The 25,760-nt window shown below is 36.3% G+C and overlaps 2 protein-coding genes across 2 annotated transcripts in view; one reads left to right on the top strand and one right to left on the bottom strand.

The window, feature by feature from the left end:
• Positions 1 to 22,196, top strand: part of cyb5r4 (cytochrome b5 reductase 4) — a 26,367-nt gene extending 4,171 nt beyond the window's left edge. Inside the window, exons 4-16 of the mRNA XM_007543064.2 lie at positions 5,878 to 5,978; positions 7,122 to 7,206; positions 8,253 to 8,337; positions 8,417 to 8,474; positions 9,221 to 9,314; positions 10,949 to 10,981; positions 11,320 to 11,442; positions 14,889 to 15,029; positions 15,274 to 15,420; positions 15,864 to 16,014; positions 19,280 to 19,366; positions 19,616 to 19,777; positions 20,463 to 22,196. Coding sequence (XP_007543126.1) covers positions 5,878 to 5,978; positions 7,122 to 7,206; positions 8,253 to 8,337; positions 8,417 to 8,474; positions 9,221 to 9,314; positions 10,949 to 10,981; positions 11,320 to 11,442; positions 14,889 to 15,029; positions 15,274 to 15,420; positions 15,864 to 16,014; positions 19,280 to 19,366; positions 19,616 to 19,777; positions 20,463 to 20,517 — 1,322 coding nt within the window. The 3' untranslated portion in view covers positions 20,518 to 22,196. The remainder of the gene's footprint in view (positions 1 to 5,877; positions 5,979 to 7,121; positions 7,207 to 8,252; positions 8,338 to 8,416; positions 8,475 to 9,220; positions 9,315 to 10,948; positions 10,982 to 11,319; positions 11,443 to 14,888; positions 15,030 to 15,273; positions 15,421 to 15,863; positions 16,015 to 19,279; positions 19,367 to 19,615; positions 19,778 to 20,462) is intronic.
• A 66-nt stretch (positions 22,197 to 22,262) lies between these two features.
• Positions 22,263 to 25,175, bottom strand: LOC103131425 (centrosomal protein of 162 kDa-like). Its single transcript, XM_007543062.2, has 4 exons — positions 24,765 to 25,175; positions 24,582 to 24,680; positions 22,825 to 22,959; positions 22,263 to 22,566 (listed from the first exon to the last, which is right to left on the bottom strand). The coding sequence occupies exons 1-4, from the start codon at positions 24,918 to 24,920 to the stop codon at positions 22,294 to 22,296; spliced, it is 663 nt and encodes a 220-aa protein (XP_007543124.1). The 5' UTR covers positions 24,921 to 25,175; the 3' UTR covers positions 22,263 to 22,293.
• Positions 25,176 to 25,760: the final 585 nt, after the last annotated feature.

Here is a 25,760-nt window from a genome sequence, read left to right on the forward strand (position 1 = left end):
GAGAATAAAAAGGTGCGAGTGGTTTAGAGTTGATCACCTGTTTAGGTTGTTTTACCTTTGCTGTGGCGCATCACAGCGCTGTAGTTTCTGAACTTCAATAAACGACAAACTTGGACTAATTATCTTGTTCTTTGTGAGCATACGTCATTTACAACAAACGTTAAACACGGTAAATATGTTTCATTAAGTATTTAACAAACAAATGGCTTCTACAGCGATAATTATGTGAAATTAAATTAATTGTCTAATATAAAAAAAATAGTTTGGTGCTGTCGGGCTCAGAGTCTGAGAGGCTTTTCCTTTATCAAACTTTTTTTTTTTGCCTCTTATTTAGTGGAAATATTGATGTTGATGAGACTTTCTCCAAAATGATAACCTTTTTCAACCTTTATAGCTCCACTGTTGAAAATGAGGCTCTAACATTCAGGGCCGTGCAGAGACCACTAAAGGGGCAGGTGCTCAAAAAAAACAGGGCACATCTAACCGCATTTTAGGACAGAATATTAAAGCCACACAGTTTTCAGAGTTTAATAAAACAATGATAAATTACAAAATTTTGTCATTTTGCAATCAAAGCTAAGAAAAATCTCTGTATAGAACATACAACTATGCATATGCAAGATATTTTATTAATTTCTTTCTGCAGGTCTATTTTGTTATAGGAATGTATTGCAATATTCAAACCCGCAATTTAGCAAGATATGTAAATCAGAGCTAGACCACCAGACATATTGTCTTTACAGAATTACACTATTAAAAATATAAACAAGGGCACAATTCAACCTTTTAGTGGACTGTAATCTATAAAACAGAGCTGCCTGTTTCCTACTGCAGTGGAGATGAAGATGGTCCATTCAGGAAAGCAGAGCTGCATCAAACTTTAAGGTGGAACTGGAGAAAGAAGGAAAAAAAAGCAAAATTTGAATTTTTAATGCATGTCACCATGAGAAAAGCCTACTGAGGTTTGCTTATTTTTTTTTATTAAAATCACACATTTTTGTCTCATAAAGTGAAAAAACTATTTGTGATTCTCACATGACATCATGGGCAGGGCCTAAAATCACAACAAAAGATTTATGATGTGTGCAAATAAAAGTTTATGTTTGGCAAATAACTTAAGTTCACAAGACAAAAATGAGTTATTTAATTTTTAAAATTTTTTTTTTAAACAAAATGTTTTGTTTTTAAATAAAAAATAATTACAATCCCAGAAGTTTTATTAACAATTTTATTTTACTTAACTGAGGTCTTTTTTTTTTCATTGAATAATTGTGGGGGAAAAATAACTTCATACTCTGCAAACCAGACCTTAAACTTAAAGTCTGGATTGAGTTTTATCCCCTTCATTAATGAAACACTTTTATTACATACATTATATCTATCTTGGTAATTCAGGGTGAGTTATTTTTAATTCTAAATGAATAACCTTGTTGGANGATTAATGATCGCAAAATAAATATCAAGCCTGAAAACCTGATATCGAAACGGACTGAATATTATGTTTTTAACGTAATCTCTGGTCAGCTTGTGGAGTGCATGAGGTTGCCATGGCAACGGATGTGCTTAAATGACAGAGAGAGACGGAGAATAAAAAGGTGCGAGTGGTTTAGAGTTGATCACCTGTTTAGGTTGTTTTACCTTTGCTGTCGCACATCACAGCGCTGTAGTTTCTGAACTTCAATAAACAACAAACTTGGACTAATTACCTTGTTCTTTGTGAGCATATGTCATTTACAACAAACGATAAACACGGTAAATATGTTTCATTAAGTATTTAACAAACAGATGGCTTCTACAGCGATAATTATGTGAAATTAAATTAATTGTCTAATATAAAAAAATAGTTTGGTGCTGTCGGACTCAGAGTCTGAGAGGCTTTTCCTTTATCAAACTTTTTTTTTTTGCCTCTTATTTAGTGGAAATATTGATGTTGATGAGACTTTCTCCAAAAGGATAACCTTTCTCAACCTTTATAGCTCCACTGTTGAAAATGAGGCTCTAACATTCAGGGCCGTGCAGAGACCACTAAAGGGGCAGGTGCTCAAAAAAAAAAAAAAGGGCACATCTAACCGCATTTTAGGACAGAATATTAAAGCCACACAGTTTTCAGAGTTTAATAAAACAATGATAAATTACAATATTTTGTCATTTTGCAATCAAAGCTAAGAAAAATCTCTATATAGAACATACAACTATGCATATGCTAGATATTTTATTAATTTCTTTCTGCAGGTCTATTTTGTTATAGGAAAGTATTGCAATATTCAAACCCGCAATTTAGCAAGATATGTAAATCAGAGCTAGACCACCAGACATATTGTCTTTACTGAATTACACTATTAAAAATATAAACAAGGACACAATGTGACCTTTTAGTGGACTGTAATCTATAAAACACAGCTGCCTGTTTCCTACTGCAGTGGAGATGAATGGACATTCAGGTGGAACTGGAGAAAGAAGAAAAAAAAAAAGCAAAATTTGAATTGTTAATGCATGTCACCATGAGAAAAGCCTACTGAGTTTTGCTTATTTTTTTTAAAATTAAAATCACACATTTTTGTCTCATAAAGTGAAAAAACTATTTGTGATTCTCACATGACCATCATGGGCAGGGCCTAAAATCACAACAAAAGATTTATGATGTGTGCAAATAAAAGTTTGTTTGGCAAATAACTTAAGTTCACAAGACAAAAATGAGTTATTTAATTTTTAAAAAAGTTTTTTTTAAACAAAACGTTTTGTTTTTAAATAAAAAATCATTACAATCCCAAAAGTTTTATTAACAATTTTATTTTACTTAACTGAGGTCTTTTTTTTTCATTGAATAATTGTGGGGGGAAAATAACTTCATACTCTGCAAACCAGACCTTAAACTTAAAGTCTGGATTGAGTTTTATCCCCTTCATTAATGACACACTTTTATTATCTTGGTAATTTTTATCTATCTTGGTAATTTAGAATTATTTTTAATTCTAAATGAATAACCTTGTTGGATATTCATTTAGAAGTGCTAAAAGTGCTATTTTCCTTCAAGACACATTTACCTAACGCCAGAATAAATGCAATGTACATTATGCACCAAAGGAAATTAGAAGATCGGACATATATCCATTATGGAGATGATCAGTTTTGGATGGCGATGTGCCCCTATTGCATAAGCAATACTGAAGAATGACTGCTATCATTAACGGTACAGAGAAGAAGCTTTTTTGTTATCTAGCTTTGCTAGCAAAGTCATTAGCTGGCAGCTAGCTAATAGCACAACAACAACAGCCTAATGTCTGTATGATAAAAATACTGAATCGATAGATAAGAACAGTTTTTCCTCACCTGGCTGTCTCCTCCCGCTCAGTAGTTCTTTAGAGAAAGGCAGACGCAGAGGCCTGTCAGTCTCTGCTTAAACCTCTCTGCTTAAACCGTGCTGAAGCAGAAACGATACGTTCAACGTTTTCAGTCATCTGACAAGTAGCAAGTCTACTCCACTTTATATCCCAACTTCAGAAGATGTGCTTTTAACTTAATAGAGCTCCTATCAGTATGAGAGTCAGGGTGAAGAGGCGTTAGGAAGACGAACTGGAAGCTGCAGGATCTTCAGAACAAACAGGTCATGATGCTAGGCTACTGTTTATCCCTCTGTCTGGACACAGGATCAATATAACCAGTTTAAAAGCTAAAATGAATGGCTACATGGAAAACTGAGATGCACTCCATGCCATGATGTTCAGAATTTAGGTCTCATAGCATCTCAAAGTGTCAACATTGCAGCCAGTGGGCTGAGGGAAATATGGCTTTATTTTGTAGCAGTTCAAGAGCTACCCAGCTTTTGTCGCTTCATAAAAAAAATTATCAGCACAGAAACTCCAAAAAACACAAAGAAAACTGGGATGCACTCCATGCCATGATGTTCAGAATTTAGGTCTCATGGCATCTCAAGGTGTCAACATTGCAGCCAGTGGGCTGAGGGAAATACGGCTTTATTTTGTAGCAGTTCAAGAGCTACCCAGCTTTTATCGCTTCATAAAAAAATTATCAGCAATGTATGTGTACATACATATTTTTTTTGTCATAGTACCCCCAAGAATTTAAAACTACTTTCACCCCTGTAGATAATAAGTACACATTACCTAAATTATAGCTATCTAAGATTATTTAATTCAGATTATTATGAAGGCTGCCAGAGACTTGGTTGACAGTGATTTATCGTATGAATTAAGTCTTCATTTAGTAAAAAGATTTCAAACAAAATAACATTCTGGAAGCTATTTTACGTGTATTTAGAAATAATGAATAAACCTGGGAAAAACTGTCCTTACTATCGTAGCTTGATTTTATTATGTGATCTTTAAAGGCTCTAAGATGACATACCTTTTCTCTACATCTACTGTCAGCTGCTCTGCTCTTGGCTCCCACACACCTAGCTGTCAGCCACTCACAACGCTTAGTCCCTCCCATTTCAGACTCTTCTCATTAAAGCTGCAGTATGAAACATTTTTAGAAATAATATTTATTTCACATTTTTGTTAAATCTGTCACCATCTCATGACATTATTTTATATTATGTGAAAAAATTGATCTCCTCCACCTCCTCCCTGCTAAGACCCTCCATGGTCTTAGCAGGGTCCCAACCAAAAACAAACAATTAGAGCTATGAGGCAGGTCTTAGCGCTGTCAGTCAACCTCATGTACTTGCTGTTAAATGTTTTAACAGCAGAGAAACAGCTTGCTGTTACAGGAAAACCAATTTGCTGTCATGATTGGTGGCTATGCTAACTAGAGCTGGGGGATATGAGGAAAATCTAATATCATGATATATTTTTGCTATATCACCATATACGATATATATCACGGTATTCTTAACTGAACTCCAATGTTATTTTAAACTATAGACCCCATGATGATGTCACCCACATAAGTTTCTGCCCCCATTTCCCTGCTGGACTTAAATGTAGGCTCATATAAAAAGTGATGCATTATTTTGCTATGAACTGTCTACACTATGATAACAAGGTGATAAATAAGTTTTAACTAAGAAAAACATAGCAAGGGAGAGGGAAGTAGGTCAGTTATGCTTGACTTTGACAAACTGTGCTGTGGAATAAGGTGTGTTTTGGTTCAGCTTAAAAATAAAAAAAGGTGACCTACACGCAAACTGACAGATTATCAGTAAAGCAGGTATTTTAAATTAGCTTATCAACCACCGCTGTGTTAGCATGGCTAATAGCAGTGACTCAGCAGTTGCGATATAGCCACTTTAACTATCGTAAATTGAAATTATTGTGATACATCGAGTATACTCAATATACTCAATGGGCATTAGCCCAGCCCTAATGCTAACTAGTCTGTGACAACAGGCTACGCTGTCAGTCACATTATTGTGATTGCCAACTATACGACCTGCCTCCTACATCTGATTGGTTGTATCTAGCTACCATTGGGAGAAGGCAGAGGAGCTAATTTTTTTTTTCAAGATTATCGGTCTCATACCATACTGTCATGACATGGTGACAGTTTCAACAGATATGTAAAAAAAATGCTTTATAGAAGTTCCACACTGCAGCTCAGCTTATACAGTCAACTGTTTTTGGTCTTGTTTAGATTATTGATTATTACATTTTTACTCACTAGCCTTTCTTATTTCTTGGTATGTTTTTGGCTATTGGTTATCAGCCATTAGAATGGTGTAGGAGAATGATTTTTTTTTCACATAGCATATCTGTCATAATATGGTGACAGATTTAACTTTTTAAATAAAGTTATCCTGCATTCCTATATGTTACATAATAACAGTTTGTAAAAACAGGTTCTTTGGTACCCAATACCTGTAGAAGGCATTACAACATAATACAAATTAAGCTAATTTTCTCTATGTATGTTCAGGCATGGTTTACAATGTGACACCTTACATGGACTACCATCCTGGTGGAGAAGAGGAGCTGATGAAGGCAGCAGGAATAGACGGGACTGACCTTTTTGACCAGGTAGCTGTGCTTAAAACGAAAGTAAAGCTCAGATGGTCTCTGTTTTTCAGTATTGTTAAAGTCGTTTCATATTCCATTTCTCTGTTAAGATTAAGTTCATTATATTTAAGCTCTATGTCAGCAATGACCCTGATGAAGGCCACAACCTGATGTGGTTTTTAGTACTTCATGTGCTGCTGGAAGGTTTTACCTCACCATATCTGTTCTCTTTCCATGCTCATTGGAAGAGGGTGAAGTTGTGCCAGAGACCTTTGGATAGCTATAGAACTATCCCTTTCCGGATCCAGACATGTACTTTGTAACGCATGAATTAAGATGCCTCTCAGCTTATTAATCCAGTGCTTGAAGTATCAAGCACTGGATTCAAACTGTTCTAATACAAGAAATTACCAGAACTAGCTTCCACTTCAGGTAAATACTTCTACCCTGGTCCTTAACATAGCATGTGGACTCCTTGATTATTGATGTCATGCTACCATTAGGTATATTCAGCTTTATCATTGTTGTTCCCCAAATTGTAAGTATCCAAGAACACTTGACTATCAGGGGATTTACAAAATCATACCTGTCCAAATTTATTTACACGTCACTAAATCTCCACAAAAGCCACATTTTGGTAAATGTGCATGCAAACCTACTTTTTGTCTGATGTTTGAGCATGCAAACATCAGACAAAAAGTCTGATGTATCAGAACATTTTTTTGCACATGTGCTATTAGTGCTATTAGTTATGCATGTGCTAATATGTTATTAGTGTAAATACAACCATCAAAAGCACTTGTTTGTACCATTCTGATCAATGGAACATAGCAATAGGAGGCTCAGATGATTAGGATTTCCTTTGTATGAAAGGGATGAATTGTTTGTGAACAGGTACTGTGTGTTTGTGTGGGTATACTTCCCATTCAAAGTCAGTCAGTATCACTGTGTTTCTTTGCACAAAATTAGATGTATGTGTCTATTTAATAATTAGTGCTAGTTTTATGTATTCATTGTTACTGACTTTGAAGTATTGCTTTTATCCTTGTTGTATTGCAGCATTGTCCCATCTTCTAAGACAATGGTGTTATCTTATAGCATACTAATGTGTTGACCTTGACCTTATGAGGTTTCTCACCTGGGTGGTGTTGCTGTGTCTTGCAGGTCCATCGATGGGTCAATTATGAGTCCATGTTAAAAGAGTGCCTGGTTGGACGAATGACTACTAAGTCCGCAACAGCTAGTAAAGGTGAAAGCTGATTATGCTCTCTGTTTTTGATATGGTGCTTCCGCCCTGAACTAAAATGGAATTTAGTCTTGTAATCTCAAAGAAAATGACACAGGAAACTGATTCTACTATGACATTAGTCCTTCTAAATCCTCCCTGTAAACATATTCATAGCTGTAAACTTTTTGGAAAGCAGTTGAAGTCATTTTTGTTTTTAAAGTAGTGAGAAAAATGTTGTGTTAGAAAATTCAAGAAGGTTCTCTGAGTCCTATACTTGTATTTGTAAGTATAGGACTGGGATAAAAACTAAACCTTCTAAAATTAATAATGTTTAATAACAATAATGTATTTACATGTTAAATCTTTTCCAGACACCCAAGTACACTTGACAAGAAAACAAAACAAGAATACACTAAAAATGAAAACAGATGTAGAAGAAAAAAGAAATTACCAAAAAAGCCACCTTTTTTTGGTAAACATCACAACTCAACATTTTGAGTTGTGATGTTAAAGTAGGAAGAAAGTCAATATTTCCAGAGTTGGAGAGCAGATTGAGAAAAAACTCTGATCCCCAAACTGCTGAGCTGTTTTAATCTAAATGTGACTTTACATTAGTTTCAGATACAAGTTCATTCTGTTTACATGTTATGGAACGTGATCTGATGAATTACTCCTGCCCTTTTTTTTTTACCACCATGTATGTCACTGTGACATTTACTCTGTCTGTATCAATTCAATATTCTCAAAAAACAAAGCAGTAATCACATTCTGCCCTCATCATAAAATAACTTGTTACTATTTCTTATTATGGATTTTTAAGGTAAAATAACCAAAATGTGGTGTTTTCATGAAATGTGTTTTAACTTTTAATCAGATCCAATTTTTTTTATTTTTATGTGAATAATGCATAAAATTATATCTGTTATAGATGTTTTTATACTTTGATGTTTGTTGAACCCAACAACAGCTGCATGTAATAATAATAATAATAATAATGCTAAAACATTTTGCGGTAGAATCACTTAAAAAGTACTGATTGTAATCTTTTGTTGACATCTCTTCCTCAGCCATCATCCTGCCTTTATCACCAGCAGCAGGTCTTGCTCCACCTGCTGCAGGGCCTCCTCCACCAAACAAAGACTCTCAGCCTCGGTATGAAACTGAGTATATTTGCACGGAGATGTAGTTAAAGACTGATGACTTTAACTGCATGTGGTGTTTGCTGTTAAAGGTACGACTGGTTTCAAACTGATGCAACTGTTCATCTGGCTGTTTATACCAAAAGAAAGGTAACGAAGGTTTAACTAAAATTAATCACTTGTTTAAAAGATGCAGAGAAATTCCAAACATTGCCTGAATTCTTATGTTTCTGTAGTGAAGCTGTTGAAACCTTGTTGGGTATTAAAAGCCAGTTGCCAGACTAAGGCTGCCAGAAGATTCTGCAGTGACCCTGCAGAATTGGGTCACTGCAGCCTGAAGTGACCCGATTCCGACTTTTTTGATGTAATGCGACCTGCATCTGAACTTTTCATGACTGTCTGAACAACACAGGTCGGATTCTTTTTGAATGTGACCCAAGGCCACTTGGTTATCCGATATGTATCAGATTCAAATGTCACCTTAACGCCTAGGTCGCATTCATCCGACCTGAACGTCCTGATACGTGCAAGTGAGAAGAAAAACTACAACTATGGTGGATTGTAATGAGGATTAAATTGTTAATATGCTGACAACAACTTCAAATGTGTAAGCTATGCTCCACCGTTAGCATCCATGTTTACTTCGGCAAACACTGAGCACTTATTCGTTTTATGGCGAACACTGAGAACGCTTTTTGCGCCCCCTACTGCGCATGCGGGACACTTTCTGGTTGTTTGCCCGTTCAAACTGCAGAACACATACAGGTCGCATAACAACGCCGGGAAACGCCAAAAGAAAAAAAAATCCGATTTGACAAAAAATCAGAATTGGGTCACTTCATGCTGCAGTGTGAATGCTGCCTAATATGCTGTGTATGTCATGTTGTTTCTCTCAGATCTCCAGCTCAGGATGTGTGACCGTTGACCTCAAAGCGGGAATTCTTCGATTGGAAGTTCTCCTTGGGAAACTGTCCTACATGATACATTTAGGTAAGCAGATTCACAGTTACTTCTTGTTTTCTCTTTTCCCTTTACAGAATTAAAATACATTTACTTCCAATTGCATTAACATAATTTTGTGTAGCTTTAAATATGTTCTAGGAGCTTGTCATTGATCTGGTGTAATTGAGCTGATACTGCCAACTAAAGGAATTGAATCAGTTTTCTTCTTTGCTAGTTTCCACTTTGTAGATTTTAGTTAGGTCCAGAAAAAAACTACTTCATTCAAGCAATATGTATTCCAGAAATAGTCATGAATACTCAGTCATGAAACGTTTGTTTTGTAGATGAAATGGTGCAGATTAGAGCTCGCTCGGCCTTAAAAAGCTGCGGTTTTTAAGGCCGAAGCTGATACCCATTATTTTGACATCAGTCTAATCAATCACCAGTATGTGCTGCCGATACTTTTGGGCTGATTCTTAAAACTGATTTTTTGTTGTTGTTGTTTTTCCATTTACATAATAAAAAAATTACATTATAACAACAAATTTTAAAAAAGGAACATTTATTACCTCCTACAAAGAGTCAGACAGAAATAAACAGATCTGAGAAAAAAATAAGAAATCTGACTTGACAAAATATAAGACTAGAGGTGAGAAAAAGGAAAGAAGTACTAGAGAAAATAAATCCATGTATGGTTTAAAAAAGTGATAGAAAAAAATACAGAATATGAAAAAAATGAAATGTCACAATAAATAAAAATATTGCCTTAAATAAATCATGAATATTACAAAAATAAATGCATAATTGAAAAAGAAAACTAATAAAGCTTTAAAATTGGTGGAAACAAAGGAAAATGAAATAATAATCATAATATTACATTAATACTGTTGATAGTCATAAGCAAGTTACTTTATCATATTGTATGTTAATAATGCCAAATAAGCATTTTCAGAAAAGGACTCAAACCATCCAGCTGATTAAGCTGTACAATCACCAGCAGCCTCAGCTCTATCAACAAGCTTTGAAAAAGTAGAAATATGAAACATGTTTAATACTTACACCTTAAATGTAAATATCTCTCTGAAAGGAAAATGCATGAATAACTTTTCCCATGATGGCACAAATGGCAGGAACATATACATAGTGGTCTGCACAAGGCAAATCTTTCAGAGGACCTAACATCCGCATATTTCCAAGTGTCGACTCACTTAAGCACAATGTCATACTGAACTCGTCTTCATCACCGCTGGTAAAATTCTTAACCAGCTGCGCATATTGCTAAATCCAAATGACAAAAACATTCAGAATAGAAACTATTTGTAATGGAAACACAGCTTGTCTGTCTGTCTAGCAGGTTGTGAGGGATGGATGGCTATAGATCGATCCATCCATCCGTCACAGCCTTTTAACCAGGTTACGTGGGGGCCAAGCTTTCTGCTGATATTTTACATATGAAATAAAAAAGGTAATTTCTTATATGTATTAGTAAAGAGTTTTATTTGTTACATGAGTTTCGCCTCTGATAGACTGCGCCAGGGCAGATGTGGCTACAATATCACATCTGATGATTCCCATCATCAGTGTGTGAATGTGAATGGATGTAGTGTGTTTGGGGGTCTAGACCAAATAAAACACTGTTCAAATAAAGGCCATTTATTTGAATGGCTTTTATTTCCTTTCAGATCTTGCTCATGAAGTTGAGGAAAACGTTTCTGGTAAGAAAAGAGTATTTCATTAAACGGTGCTGCTGATTTTCCAAATCAGTTGGATTTTTATTTTTTACACTTTTGGTTGAAGACAAAAATCAAATATTTGAAAAATTCATCAGTTCCAGGTAAAACTGTTTTTAGTTTCAAAACTGGTCTCTTTTAACCGCATTGCTTTGGATTATTCTTCCAAGTTAAGTCAGTGTTAGGCCATTGTCAAGCTCTACATAGCTGAGCTTTATGAAACAGGAAGTGAAAAAGCTTGTTTTCTGTGTGTTTTCCATCTCACTTTGGGGATGTGTCTGAATGGCATGTTTCTAATTGTAAACTTTGGTTATCACCAACAGTTCATACTGCTTTCTCTGTGGGAAAGATCCAGGTCACCATAAACAAACAAACTAGAGGAAAATGGACAAGTCTTGGGCAACCGCTGGAATTTCATAACACATTTATATGCAAAAAAAACAGAGGTGAGAATCTTAATGAGCTCTGTGACATGTCACTTTTTATGTCCCACTGAACAATGAATCCAGAGATGATCCTGATCCCCATAGGAACCGGGGTGGATGGGGGGGACATGTTCCTCCAATATTGGAGAGAGTCACATTCATCCCCCCCAATAATTTCACCCCAGTTGCAAAGAATTTTAAAATCTTCCACTCGCGTGCTTTTATTTTGTTTCCCTTTTTTTAAAAAAAAAATTTTTTTTAAAGGTTTTATTGGCTCTAGTGGCCTTTAAGTTAATTGACAGGAAAGTTAGTAATGAGAGATGGGGAAAGACATGCAGCAAAGGTCGCCAGGCCGGGAATCGAACCTGCGACGGCTGCGTCGAGGACTAAGACCTCCTTTGCTGGTTGTGCTGAACCCCTGCGCCACCACAGCACACCCATCGTGCTTTTATTTTGAAGGCGCACCACAGCAGAACGCCTTCTCCCACCTCCCCCCTCCCCTCTCTGAACCATAGACATAATATAAAGAATAGACACCTTATCGACCGCTCTCGCCTATTGTTGCTGACGAGATTTAGGGCGGCCATCTTGGAGCGGTCCACCACTCCACTCAGCGTTATGTGTTTAGCAGGCACAATGACGTATCACCGCATTTAATCGATCATAACACGCTTTTTTGTTACTGTAAACCATATTCAAACATCTGTCAAAGCTACATTTATAAATAATTGTATTTTTTAAGTATGTTTTTAATACATAGTTCATCATATTTAAATATGCTTAGTGGCTGTAACAATAGAATAGGAATGGAATATTTTGATATTGATGTATGATGAGCATATTACAAAGCACACAGCTGTTCATAATTTATTTAATAAATTATTTAGTAATATCAATACATATTTATATAACTGTACGAACACAAATAAATAATGATTAATAATGACACAAGTAAATAATGATTAATACTGAGTAATATATATTGGATACATGTTTATATGTATGTGTATACATACATACAGACAGCCGACGAGTTCTAGCTTCAGAGTGATTCAGCAGCTGAAATTGAGTCCAAAATCTGATGCGAGATTCATCCATGCTGCAGTGAATCCGTCTCTCTCTTTAAAGATATTTCCCACTTCTTCCTCATATCGTGTCTTTAGGAAACCTTCAAAACAAAAACGGAAGATTTGGGATGTATCTTACTTTTGACAGAGTGAAAAAATTACATATAAATAATAGTCTTTACCACCTGTGTAAACTTTGCTGGTGAATGTTATAACACATAATATAAGTTTTATAATATATGTTACATTGTTTCATTTCTAATGTAGGCTCTTGTGTCAGATAATCTAAGTCAATGTTAGAGAATAATTAATATTTTTAGATTTACGGAATCTCAGTTAGCCTTCATCGCGGGGCTGAACCCGTATTACACCAAGCACTGTAGCTAATATTAGTTTGTATCTCGCCGGTGGACATAAATATAGTAAAGTAATATTCTAATCACAAAATATACACAATAATATGTCCATCTTACTTGTGAAATGTTGTCTGTGGAGCCCTCACATCAATAGTCCATCGATCCGAACAACAATATCCCTCAGTGCTGAGGCATCTTATGCTGTTTTGATTGAGCAAAGTAGGAGGGACGACCGCTCCAAGATGGCCGCTGTATTTCCTGCTCCGGAGCAGCCAATGCGGGGTCTACCTTTAAGCACTCTGAGCTCTGAACAGCTCAGAGCTTAAAGGCAGCAGGAAGTGAGTGAGAAGCTCCGTTTGAATGAGGTAAACGGTCTGTCGGGAACGTTGACAAGTAAACCTTGTCAGTTTACTTTCATAAATAGAACTAAATCTTTTTGGTTAAGCCGTTTTAATTCTGGAATAGCCACATGTCCCAAATTTTACTGCTAACTTTGTCTAAAAGTTAGCTACTCCAAGCCACAATGTTTTATTTCATGAGAATGAGACTGAAACAGCAGCAAAATGAGCCTTTTCATTATCTAAAGTGAGCAACACCTGATAATACTCAACATGTACTTAACATGTAATATTATATTATTTTATATTATATTAGATATTTAGCAGAATGGCAGTGCTAAAATGATGCTGAAGAGGGGTGAAGAAGCTCTGGTGAGATCTTTAGTTTGTTGAGATATGTATTAACTGGTTTTAATTTTTAAATAAACTAAACTATTTTATTGTAAGAGGAGCAGGTCAGGGGAAGGCATAGGAGAGCCAGGTGGAGTTTCAGGGTGTGAACATATAAAATTTATATTAATTATAAAAGAACTAGAAAGGAGAACAGGTGAGGATGTCGGGTTAATTTCTTTCAACGTTTCAATATTTTTTTCATTATTTATTATTTTTCAGGGTAATGGTTAGGAGACATGAAAAGAAAAGGGCTAAATTTTCACTCATTTAAAAATAAATGAGTGAAAATGTTTGCTACCCAGTAAATAGAGTTGAGATGTATATAATGTATACATCTGAAAATTGTTAAGTTGTTTAAATTCTCATTCTGTATGATAAAAAGATACTTTTTATATTTAGTTAATTCACATTCTGATCCTGCAGTGTCTGTTGTAAATACATGAATCCATGCAGGGACATCAAGCTGCACAGAGTCAGAGTGAGACAGAGACAGAAACGCATATCAGTAGGTATTTTGGTTAAATGTTTGTGACTGAAAATGTCAGGGGGGAAAAAAATTAGGCTTTTTGCCTCAGTATTTTTCATGGCTCATGTTTGGTAAGTTACTGAATGCAGGGCTGGAAAGTGAGACTGAGTTAACAGTGAGGAGCTAAGCTTAGATGTGAAAAGTATCATTTTTATTTATTTTGTAGATCAAACTGTTGCACTGATGTAGAGAGTTGTTCTCTCTACATTGTTCAGTTTGTTGGTCAAACTGATATATTGAATTTAAAACTGCTGAGCTGTTTTTTTATGTTGGTTTTAGAAAGAGGCAAACCAGTTCAATTGCCAGTCAACTTATATCATTGCATTTTGACCAATCAAATATATCAGAATCTTGTAGCCTGTATGTGCTACCAGAGTATTTAGCTTGTTAGCTGTAAGGCAAATGCTAAAGTGAGTGTTCATCCTAGAATGACAGTCATTATGCTACGAGGATGCATAACTTTAATCTGATTGTAAATAGTAATGTGTTAGAATACTTGTTACTGAAACTAGGGGCCAGATTAGATTAACGCGTTACTGACGTGTATGACATTTGTGCTCAAGCTATTTACTGATATGTCAGGTTTCCGATATGCAACACGTTCCTGATGATATTTGCCTTTCATTACACTGCTGAGTGTATTATAGTCAAAATTTAGTCAGCTGAGAACTAGAAGATGTTTTTTGTAGTCACAACCAGGATTTCATCTTACACATTCAGCATCACTGGTTTTCTAATAAAACTTTATTGATTTCTTTTTTACTCTCTCTCCAACTATTTCCTCAAGGGCCCTTCTATCGAGACTGTACACTGGTGTCTAAAATGGAGGTGACTCATAATACACATGTTTTCAGACTGCAGCTTCCTGGAGGGACAGTCATGCATGTGGCTGTTGGAAAACATGTCTACCTCAAAGCTATCATTGAAGGTAGCTAACAACAAACCTGAGTGTTGGTCATGTTCACAGATGAAGATGATCTGCTTAGAGAAATCTCCATAAGTGTCACTAAATGTAAAATGTTCTGTAAAGTTTTTTTTGTTTTAAGTGAACTAATAATACATTATTATTTATATAATAAAAAAATCTAAGTCAAAGTTAAATGGCTTTGGCAAATGTGATGATTAACATAGAAATTGTTAGAATACTTGACGGCATGTACTTATATTTCCAGGTACTGAGATAGTGAGGCCATACACTCCAGTGGATCAGAATATGGTTCCAGTTTCCTCATCTTCCTCACATGAATCATACCTCTACCTCATGATTAAAGTCTATCCCGATGGAGTTTTCACCCCATATCTGAACAGCCTGCAGATGGGTATGTCACAGCCAGGTCAAACAATGAGGCGATGCGTTTGTGTCATCATGTCTTTACATGCATGTCTTTACATGCATGTGTCCTCTAATTAGATTTTAGTATATCTGAGGACATCTCAGGTCTTCCTTGAAAGCAAACAGTGACTCATTATGATGAACAGTTTCTCCTAAGAGCCATTTAGAAAATCTGCTACTTGAACCACTTCCTCCTTACAGTATTTGAACAGATGAAGAAAGCCTCTTATATTAATCACTGCATGTGAAAAGTAGGTCAAGATCAAAGGAAACAACAATAACAACTATTAGAAAGTTTTCCTTTCAATAGTTAATAATAACAATAATTCTACTTTTAAAAATGTTCTGTAAAGGTTTATACTTTGTTGCTGTTTGATATTTGATCCCTGTTGCCAATCAGTTTTACTTTGGGGTTTTCTGATTTCCAAGGTGAAAATATCTCCGTCAGTGGTCCAGAGGGTACTTTCAGCCTCCGCCCACTTCGTGATGTCACACACCTCTATCTGTTAGCAGGAGGCACAGGATTCACGCCAATGGTTCGCCTCATCAGCCTGGCTCTACGAGAAGTTGACACAATCAGGTGGGAACAATCAGTTTACTCCTTTACTACGTCAGAAAACATGACTGGGGCCATTATCATCCGATAATGGCCCCACAGACATGAATACGTAGACGCCTCATAGAACAGGTCGGCCCGTTGCTGCGTTATGTCACAGCGTCCGCCATATTGAATGTGGCTTATCTGCCAGTAAGCTAATGCAAGTAAATGGGCCGAACTTCACAAAGTATTTTAATACCTTTAAGTTAATACCATTGACACATTCTCTCACACACACTAACATATTTGGTAATCAAAGAAAGCACTACAGAGAGCATTTCTAACGTTGATGTAATTATTTAATTGTTTTGGGAAATTTCTGAATAAAGAGCACAATGTTTTTATTTGATAGAAATTATTCTGATAGTTTTTATATTGACATAGATGAACAGACGAACACTTTTAAAGTGTTTTATTAAAGTACATATTTACATGATTCCATAATTTAATGTACATTTAATGTAAGGTAATTTTTATATAGCACATTTTCAGCAACAAGGCAATTAAAATGCTTTACATGAGTTAAAAGGAAATACAAACAAAATAACAAACCAAAGGAAAGAAAAAAGAGGAAAGAAAACTAATCTAATGTTCTAAAGTATGTAAACTAAGTGCTCCTGTATGTAAACTAAGTGCTCACTATTTAGAAATGCCATTTCTAAATAGTGAATACTCTACAGTTTCTAATAAAATAAGCTGAAGCTAATTCCTTTTCTGGGTTAAAAGTAATATAAACTAACTGTTCCTGTTAAGTATTTCTGGATTCCAAGTTCGTAGTTATTCTAATTCTGATTCCATTTCTGGGCTGTATAATCTAAATAGTGCATACTCCACAATTTATATTACTAATGAACTAAAATAATACTTTTCTGGGTTAAATAGGGAGTACTCCACCTAAAACTAAAAAGAAAAGAGGAAAGGGCATATTAGCAATATTCAGACAAAACAATGGGCAAAACATTGTTTTGCCCGAGTGAAGGCGGTGACGTCAAGGCCATGAAGCCAGGTTGCTTCGCAACTCCCTGGATACAGGTGGGGGTGAGGAGGGAAGAGCGTTGTGTTTACATATCTTCAAGGAGATTAGAAATATGCAGCCCTCCCAAGGCCACATGGGGAAAGCCAATTCAGAAACAGAATGTCTTAGGTCGCGAAGATTATAAATTTCAATCTTCCATAAAGTCTCTCCGATACATCACAGTTCCCAATGATCCAAATTAGTTTGGTCATTCCACTGAATAGAAACTAGCAACTTCTCCAAGATCGATTCCATCCCATTAGTGAGTTTTAGAGTCCTCATCTCTGTCCACATCAACAGTCTGAGTGTTCGCTAGTTCGGCCAAGTCCGTCACAAATTTGTTGATAACCCAGGAATCCACAAGCTCCAAACAGCAGAAATCCTGTTATCATGAATAAATCCAGGGTGAATCCTGCCGGATGTGTCCCCGCAGGACAAGAAATCTGTGAAGAAATCTCCTGTGCCCAGACTTCTCGTCAAAAAATTTGATCAATTGGATCGTTTGACCAGATCCATAATTTGTAGATTTGGATGATGTGCAAAGAAAGGCTCCAAAAATATAGAAAAGGCCAGGACAAAAACAGAGCAAGCAGGGCTCTGGGCTCTGGGCATCTATGCCCAGAGCCCAGAGCAGAAAAAAGCGTCTGCCTTCATCGAGAGCAAGAGAGAAAAAGGAAAGAATAGGAAAAAAAAGTATTTTCTTGTATTTATTTTTTTTATATTTATTGATAAAGGACTTGATAAATCTGCCATTGTCAAATATTAAACTACATATTTTTCTTACTCTTTTCTGAAAAAAAAAAATTATTACAGTATATGTCAAGAGTATATGTCACTCTTTGCTATAGACAGCAGAGTGAAAAAATTCTAAGAGATTTTTATTTCATTACATAAGCTGTATTAATTCTCGAACACTTCAGATTGCGATATTTAAATACACAAAAAATGAAAGAATGCAATAAAAGTGTGCAATAAAACACAAATATTATATATATTTATATATTTTTATATTATACTGGGAACACTGGCCTTCAGTCTGCTGGTCAAACTGGGAGAAGTCCAGTGAGGCTAAATGATCAAAGAGAAATTATCCAGAAGTGTAATAGAAAATACATATCTGATTCCTTAACATTCAGAAAATATACATTTTCAGCATTTTGGGGCTCTGACTCAAAATAAGTTTTGCCCGAGTTTAAGAGCTCGTAGCATCTTTAATTATAAAGATGCTACGAGCTCAGCTTCGACATTGTGAAGCTGAGCTGTGAAACAGAAGAACAGCAGCAGCTCCAGCTCTGATCCTGACTGATCTTTCCTCACAAAATTCCCTGGTCTTTAATGCACTTCTCCTCCAACAGCGGTTTCTCATCAGCTCTCTCTCATTAGAAAACACTGTATGAAAACGTTAGCTATGCTAACAATCAATGGTTACTTCGGGCTAATTTAGCTACATAGGAAATATTTCTCTGTTGTTTAGAAGCTAGTTTCTGGCTGCAAAGTCAAGTAATTCTGCTCTTTAAAGAGCAGAAGAGTACAATACAAACTGGAATGAATCCAGTTTGTATTGTATAACGGTTGACAAGCCCGCGCAGCACATGGGAACTCTGATCGCTCTACCGCCACATACAAGATGGCAGCGACGTAACGTCAATGAGGCGTCTACGTATTTATGTCTATCAATGGCCCTACAAAGCAGCAAAGATTGGATTTTCAACTAGAACTCTTGTTGCTGTCTGCTGTTGCTGAAACCTTTTATCCGGTGTCCGGTTAATGACGCGCTGCTGTGAACTGAACTGGTGAATCTGTGGGAGAAAGGCCTGTAGGTCTACATAATTTGAATAATCTGCGTTATGTAATATTAACGTGTTAAAATTGTCAGATTTAACACGTTAATGCATGTTAATGCATGCATATCTGCTTCTTGAAAGTAACACTCCAGGTATGTTTTTGATGAGATTCTAACATTATAACATGATCTAAAGCTCAAAAAAGTCAATTTTACATAATACTGCCCCCTTAAAACATGTTTTTTGGTCTGTGATATTGTAATGTTCCAAAACATTACATTTAGTTTTTTCTTTACCTATACTATAATCATTAAAATTCTAAAACATAAAACTTTGAAATATTTGCTCTATAAAAGTTCTGAGATGACTTGCAAAAAACTTTTCCAGATGTACTAGTATTTTGTTTTGCTGTTGACAGATATTACAAATGATCACTATGTGTTCACAGGACAACAAAGCTGCTGTTTTTCAACAAACAGGAGGAAGACATACTGTGGCGCTGCCAACTGGATGATCTGGCAGCTAATGATGAACGGTAAAACAAAGTGGTGATATAAAATGTTCTCTTTCTGGAGAACACCTGGGTTGGTGGTTGTGGGAAATGAGAAAAATAATCTGTAAAAGTTTCAGTTGGTTTTGTTTTGACATGGAGTCAATATACTCTCCAAACTGTAATCTGACATAGTTTTGGAACAGTGATTGTCTTTGTTACTAAGCTAGAAAGCTGCTATTTTCCCTTGTTCCCCTGCTCTCTTCAGACAGTCATGGTGTTGTGCGCTGTCAGGTTTCAGGTGGAGTACATCCTGTCTGAGCCCTCTGCCAGCTGGACCGGCAGGAAGGGTCGGGTGGATGAAACCCTGCTGAACGACCTTCTTCTCAGGCCACATGGGTCAAAATGCTACGTTTGTGTGTGTGGGCCTTCTGCCTTCACAGAGCAAACATTAGGGTATGGAATATTAATGATATTATGATAAATTTATGAAATTTATGAATATTATGATAAATAATAATAGTTCCTCAGTTTTATCCAAATAACTAAAGTCACTTTGGCTGGCTGTTCTTTTTTTTTAGTATTAAAATTAAAATATTTCATACGTTTTAAATGTTTTTATATAAAAAAATTATTTTATGTACATCAACATTTTTGCATGTGCACGAGCTGCTTAGATCTCAACCACACCTCGTTGGTTCTGCTATTCCAGCTGAATGCTCTTAAAACAGTCTCAGACTGAATCTGAAAAGGAAGATTTGTTGTTGCATAACTATTTCTGTACTATGATTTGAAAGGAGTCTTTTTAAACACAAAGTGACAGTATCCTTTGAAACCACCAATCTTAACATTTTGAGTTTATTATCAAATAATCAGAATGGAGATTTCCTTATAGACATTCTTATTGAGTGTGATACACTTTGTGTAGATCTTTGACTGTGGGAATCTGTGGAATGGAATATATTTCCATTGAAATATATTCATGTTTGTGGTTGTGACAAAATATGGAAAAGTTCAAGGACCATGAATACTTTTGCAGGCCACTGTCAGCAAATAATATGCTGAAGAACATAATGTGTGCATCAATATTAAGCTGTGGTGTGCTTGCACTGAGGGGTTTTTGTCTTTGTTGGTTTCTCAGATTGTTGAAGCAACTTTGCTTCAGTGAGGAGGAATGCCACGCTTTCAAGGGCTGATGAGCCCTTCTACCTGAAGAGACGGAGGACAAAAAAACCTACTTTCATTTAAAGCTGTGTTAATAAAAAGAAAGCATATATTTCTATGCACCAAAGACACATGTCTGCAGCCACCACTCTATGCCTAACCAGTGGAACCTGGACACTTCTCAGGGATGGAACATGATAGGATGGACTTAAGGTTCCTGCAACATATGAAGAAAGAACAATTCTTCCACAGCTGCTGATTTCAAAGTTACCAGATCTTCAAGTTACTTTTTGTGTTTACTGACTGGGGTTAGATGTTTTTTATGTCAAGTGAGTGAAAAAGTGAGTATGCACCAGTGAGAAGCTGCTCAGTTTGTGCATTATAATAAAGTTATAAAACAGTTTGATCATAAAAGTAAAACTTTGTGTCAGCTACATTTGACACAAATTATTTATCAAAGTCAAATAAAATGGAGCTCTGGGTGATATCCTCCTTGAATAATCAAAGCTTTAGGTGACACACCATCAGCTAGAACTTTTAATCTAATAGTTTCAGAATAATTTGAAAGGTTTTATACTTATTCCAATATTTTTATACTTATTCCAATATTATTGGAATAATAATATTCCAATAATATGCTCATGCATGGCCGACCATGCATGAGCATGGTCGGCCATGTCCACCATCATTTAAAACTGGACCCTCCAACTATCAAATGATAGGCAAGGGGAGTTACAGCAAAGTGGGAAAAACTGCTTGATCTCAGCAATGAATGTTCAAATTGTACTGTTTGTAATAAAAAAAAACTTCTAAACTATTATTTGGTTCTGCTATTCCAGCTGAATGCTCTGGAAACAGTCTTGTGATCTCATCAGAAGGAAGATTTGTGGTTTTGTGTTTTTACCTTTGTAAGTGTAAAAACAATTTAAAACATGCCAGTATGGCATGTTTGAATGGAGTTAGAGCAAAGGTGGGAAAAGTAACTTTATCTCAGTGACAGAACAGAAAAATGGAACGATTGTTAATTTTCTTTTAACACCTCAGAATACTTGAAAAAAGGTTTTGGACTAGAACATGTACAACGTTTCACAGTAAAGTGTGAAAAAACTGCTTAATTTCAGCAAAAGAAGCAGAAAATGGGGATTTATGAAATTGATACTTCACTGGAGTGTTAGTTTAATTTAGATCTTTTACTTATTAAGCACTTATTAATAAGTGCTTAATAAGTATTAATAAGTATTGTATTATACATACAATTATATGTATAATTGTATTGAAGACATGGTATTCAACAATTTTCAGCACAGAAAAAAAAACTACCTTGGGTGATAATTCACCACCAACAGTCTACTAAAATGGTGATCTGTAGTGCACACTTCTGCGAGGAGGTTTACAACAAGAGACAAAATGAAGAAATGACTAAATCAGGCTGAAATCCAGCCTTTGGCAGTGCCACGGATTTACAGTAGCACAGATAAACAGTGCTACCGTACTGCTACCGATCAGCTGATTGGGCTGCTGGTTTCAGCCCAATCAGCTGATCCCTGGTGTAAGCAATGCGGCCAACTTGTTGCGCTCAGCAGAGTATATAAAGTATCTCAATAATGAAGAAAAAAGATAATGACTTTTTTAGTCAACATTGTTGAAGATACTCTTCTGGCAAAGTAAAATAAAGTGGTGAAATAAAATAATTGAAAAATATTTAAAATATTTTTTTTAAAAATCAAACAATGAGAGGAGTAACCGCAACAGGCTGCATACACGTACGCATTATATATGATGTTTGTTTTTTTTTAATACATATTAAATTAGATACAAAAACCTGAAAATGCCTGTCTCTGTTCAGCTGAGAACAGAACAGTGTCTTCTATGTGCTGGCTAACATTACAATGCAAACTCTGCAAGGTGAAGTTTCCATGGTTCGCGCCGTGTTTCTGTAGATGTCTCAGGATATCCAGTATGGAGTCCAGCTCTGAGCGGAAAGCGTCCAGTTCTCTGTTCTTGTCCTGAGCCAGGCGCCGCCACCGCTCCACTTCTGACTGCAGGTCAGCCGTTGACATCTGAAACGTTTCGGCAACAACCTGCAAAGACAGGTCACATCCAGACCTCCAGCTAATATCTGGATATATTAAATAATCATGGAACTATATTTCTCTATCCAGTTTGATAGAGGAATATCAAACTGGATATTCGTGACAGGTGCTTTTGGCTTTAGGAATAACAGGAACAAAGCACGGTCTCAGTGCATCATCTCTCAGGTGTGTTGCATGTCCTGGCAGCTTGGAGCGCCAGCAGAGAAACAAGTCAGCATCTAATAGATAAAGTGTGTGTTGTGGTACCTGCTGCAGCTCCTTCTCTCTATGCTCATGTCTGAGCTCCATGCTAATGATCTTCCTCTCCAGACTGCACAGAAGTTTCACCTCAGAGCTCTGAGCTTCTTTAGCTTCCTTCATCTCCTGCAGCAACCTGGTTAACTAAGCATGAGCAGAACATTAGAGTAAGCAAGGAGGTGAAGTCCTGATGCTGACACAGCAGCATGTAAAGCAGACTAATGTAAAGCAGACATTAGTCATTCCCTCATTACAGATGAGCGTACACCCAGTTCAGGTTGTTTACTACAGGCTTACTTTTACAAAAGAAATTTAAAAAAAATCTAAAACTGATTTTAGTCAGTTTTAGACTGTTGTGTACAGTAGATTCTGTGTACTCTGTAGATGGTCAAGATAGTCTTGAAGTTAATTTTTTGTGTATTCCATTTCACTTGATCATAATTTGTTAACTGATTTGATCATTTACTTATAATTCAAGATTACATGGCATAGAAAAAGAGGTTATTCATGAGATATTTGACTGTAAGGTTGAACAATAGTTAAGAATTTCCGTAATAAATTATTGATCACAATTATTAAGAATTACACAAGCCAAACACGAAACGATGCAGGTCCTGATTACCAACAATAATTGGTAATCAATACACATTGGCAATACACATACTGCCAATATATGTATTGGCAGTATTTTGGCAATATAGTGTTTGATGTATTTTTAAATATTTACATTGGTTTTCTATTTGCCACTCTTCCACTTTTATTCTCTTCTATTTGCCACATTTTCTCACAAGTCAAGGCTCACATGCTTTGACTCGCATGTGAGCATTGTGTTCCTAATCCATATGGCGTTGGTAAACCCTTTATAGCTAGAACAGCTTCAGCTCTTCTGGGAAGGCTGTCCACAGGAGAATTTATGGGGATTTTTGACCATTCTTCCAAAAGCATATTTGCAAGGTCACATACAGCCTGGCTCTCAGTCTCCGCTCTAATTGAACCAAAGGTTGAGGTCAGGATGTGTGCACGCCAGTCAAGCTCATTCACACCAGACTCTGTGCACCAGAGCACAAAGCAACAAGGTCCATAAAGACATTCATTCATGACAGTCATGTTGGAAGAGGAACATGACTGTTCCTCTTGGAACTGTTGGAAGAGTCATGGTGTTTCATTGCTTAGGTGCATGTAGAATGCACCTAAGCATGCAGAATGCATGCTTAGGTGCTTGATTTTATACGCCTGTGGCCATGGAAGTGATGGAACACCTGTTCCGATAATTTGGATGTGTGATCAAATACTTTTTACCTACACTATATTAGTGTAGGTCAGACGAGAAACACTGTGAACACCCCTCAATAAAAGAAATAAGCTACTGTGCGTCTCCATATTTTGAATATACACAAAGTTTTTACCTGCCATGAAAAAGTGCGGCAGCCACGCAAAAATTTTTTGTGGAGATGCTGCAGGGTGTTCCGCAGATGTCCAAAGCTGGTAAAGAGAGAACTGCTGCTAAATGTGGCTTTACAAGGTGCTGACCACAAATGGACAGAAACTACAGAGACCATTAACTGAAGAAAATACTAAAAACCAATGGAGCTGTAATATGAGGAAGTTGGTGAGGTATAAATACTTATACCTCCTGTTCAGCCTTCACACAGGAGAGCCTCAATCAATACTATTGTAAACTTTTACAATAGTATTGATTGAGGCTCTCCTCAATCAATACTGAGGAGCAGGGGACTGGTAGAACCTGCAGAAAACAAGCTGCTCACCTGCTTCTGCAGAACTTCTTCTCTGCGCCTGGAGATGGAGAGAGCCTCTTTACATTCCTGCAGCTCCTTCAGCTGCTGCTGCAGGTGTTTCATTGCTACCTGAGAGAAGATGGGGAGCTGAAGCAATAGAATAGATTTTCACCTTGGGACTAAAATTACGCTGGTGGGTGAGTGAACCTGTACCTCCTGGCTGTTGAGCTTATTGCTCAGTTCTGCCACCTTGGAGGATGAGTGCTCCAGGGCATGGGTGGCTTGCAGACGCTCCAACACCCTGAGGTGTTCAGCCTTCACACAGGAGAGCTGCTCTGCAAATTCTTCTTTCAGCCTGCAAAGTCCCATTCAACTGTGTTTAATCACAGTGGTGATCTGGAGCCTCGTGTATTAAGTGTACATATACAAAAAGGTGCAGCGACATATTTTACAGGTGAAAGTATACGCAAACTTTTTACCTGCCATGAAAATGTGTGGCTTTTTTTGTGGACAATAACAAACTACAAAGTGCTAAAACTCACCACCACTCATTTTATTAGTATAAACCATTATCAACACTGTATACACTGAAATCAGTGTATTCAGTGCATTCTGAAATTAATTTCAGAATTTTTTTTATACCAAGAAACATCAAACTCATTTCATGATTTTAAACATAAATGATGAAATTGAACCACATTTACAAAATAAATAAAATAAAGACTTCCGGTGGACGCGGAGCAAGAAGGCAGCATAAGATCGAGCTCCTTTGTCAAAGAAACAAAAACCCTCCCTAAAGCAAAGAAATTAGTTAAAACAAGACTTGAATCAGACACAAAATAAGTGGAGGGTGTAAAGCAGAGAAGCGTAAGGAAGAAAATGCCCAAAGAACACGACTCCAAATTTGAGCAAATGGAATAAGAAAGCGGTGACTCGAAGCAGCTCCAGGCCGTGCTAGAGGGGCTAAACACCCCTCATGGTGGAAATTTGAGACTTCAAAAAGGAGGTGAAGGAGGTATTAAGAAAATAAATTTAAAATATGCTAGTTGTAAAAACTTAACCATGTTCAATATTAGATAAAATTACTAGTGTTTTAAATAAGAAAATTCGCTCCAAATTATATCCATGGTTCAAACAGCACAATCTCTTATGTAGGATATTTTTATTGAAACATAAGTTGAATTAAAATAACTTGGCGTGTAGTTCTCT

Source organism: Poecilia formosa, unplaced genomic scaffold (assembly GCF_000485575.1).
Source record: "Poecilia formosa unplaced genomic scaffold, Poecilia_formosa-5.1.2 Scaffold759, whole genome shotgun sequence".
NCBI classification, from domain to species: domain Eukaryota; kingdom Metazoa; phylum Chordata; class Actinopteri; order Cyprinodontiformes; family Poeciliidae; genus Poecilia; species Poecilia formosa.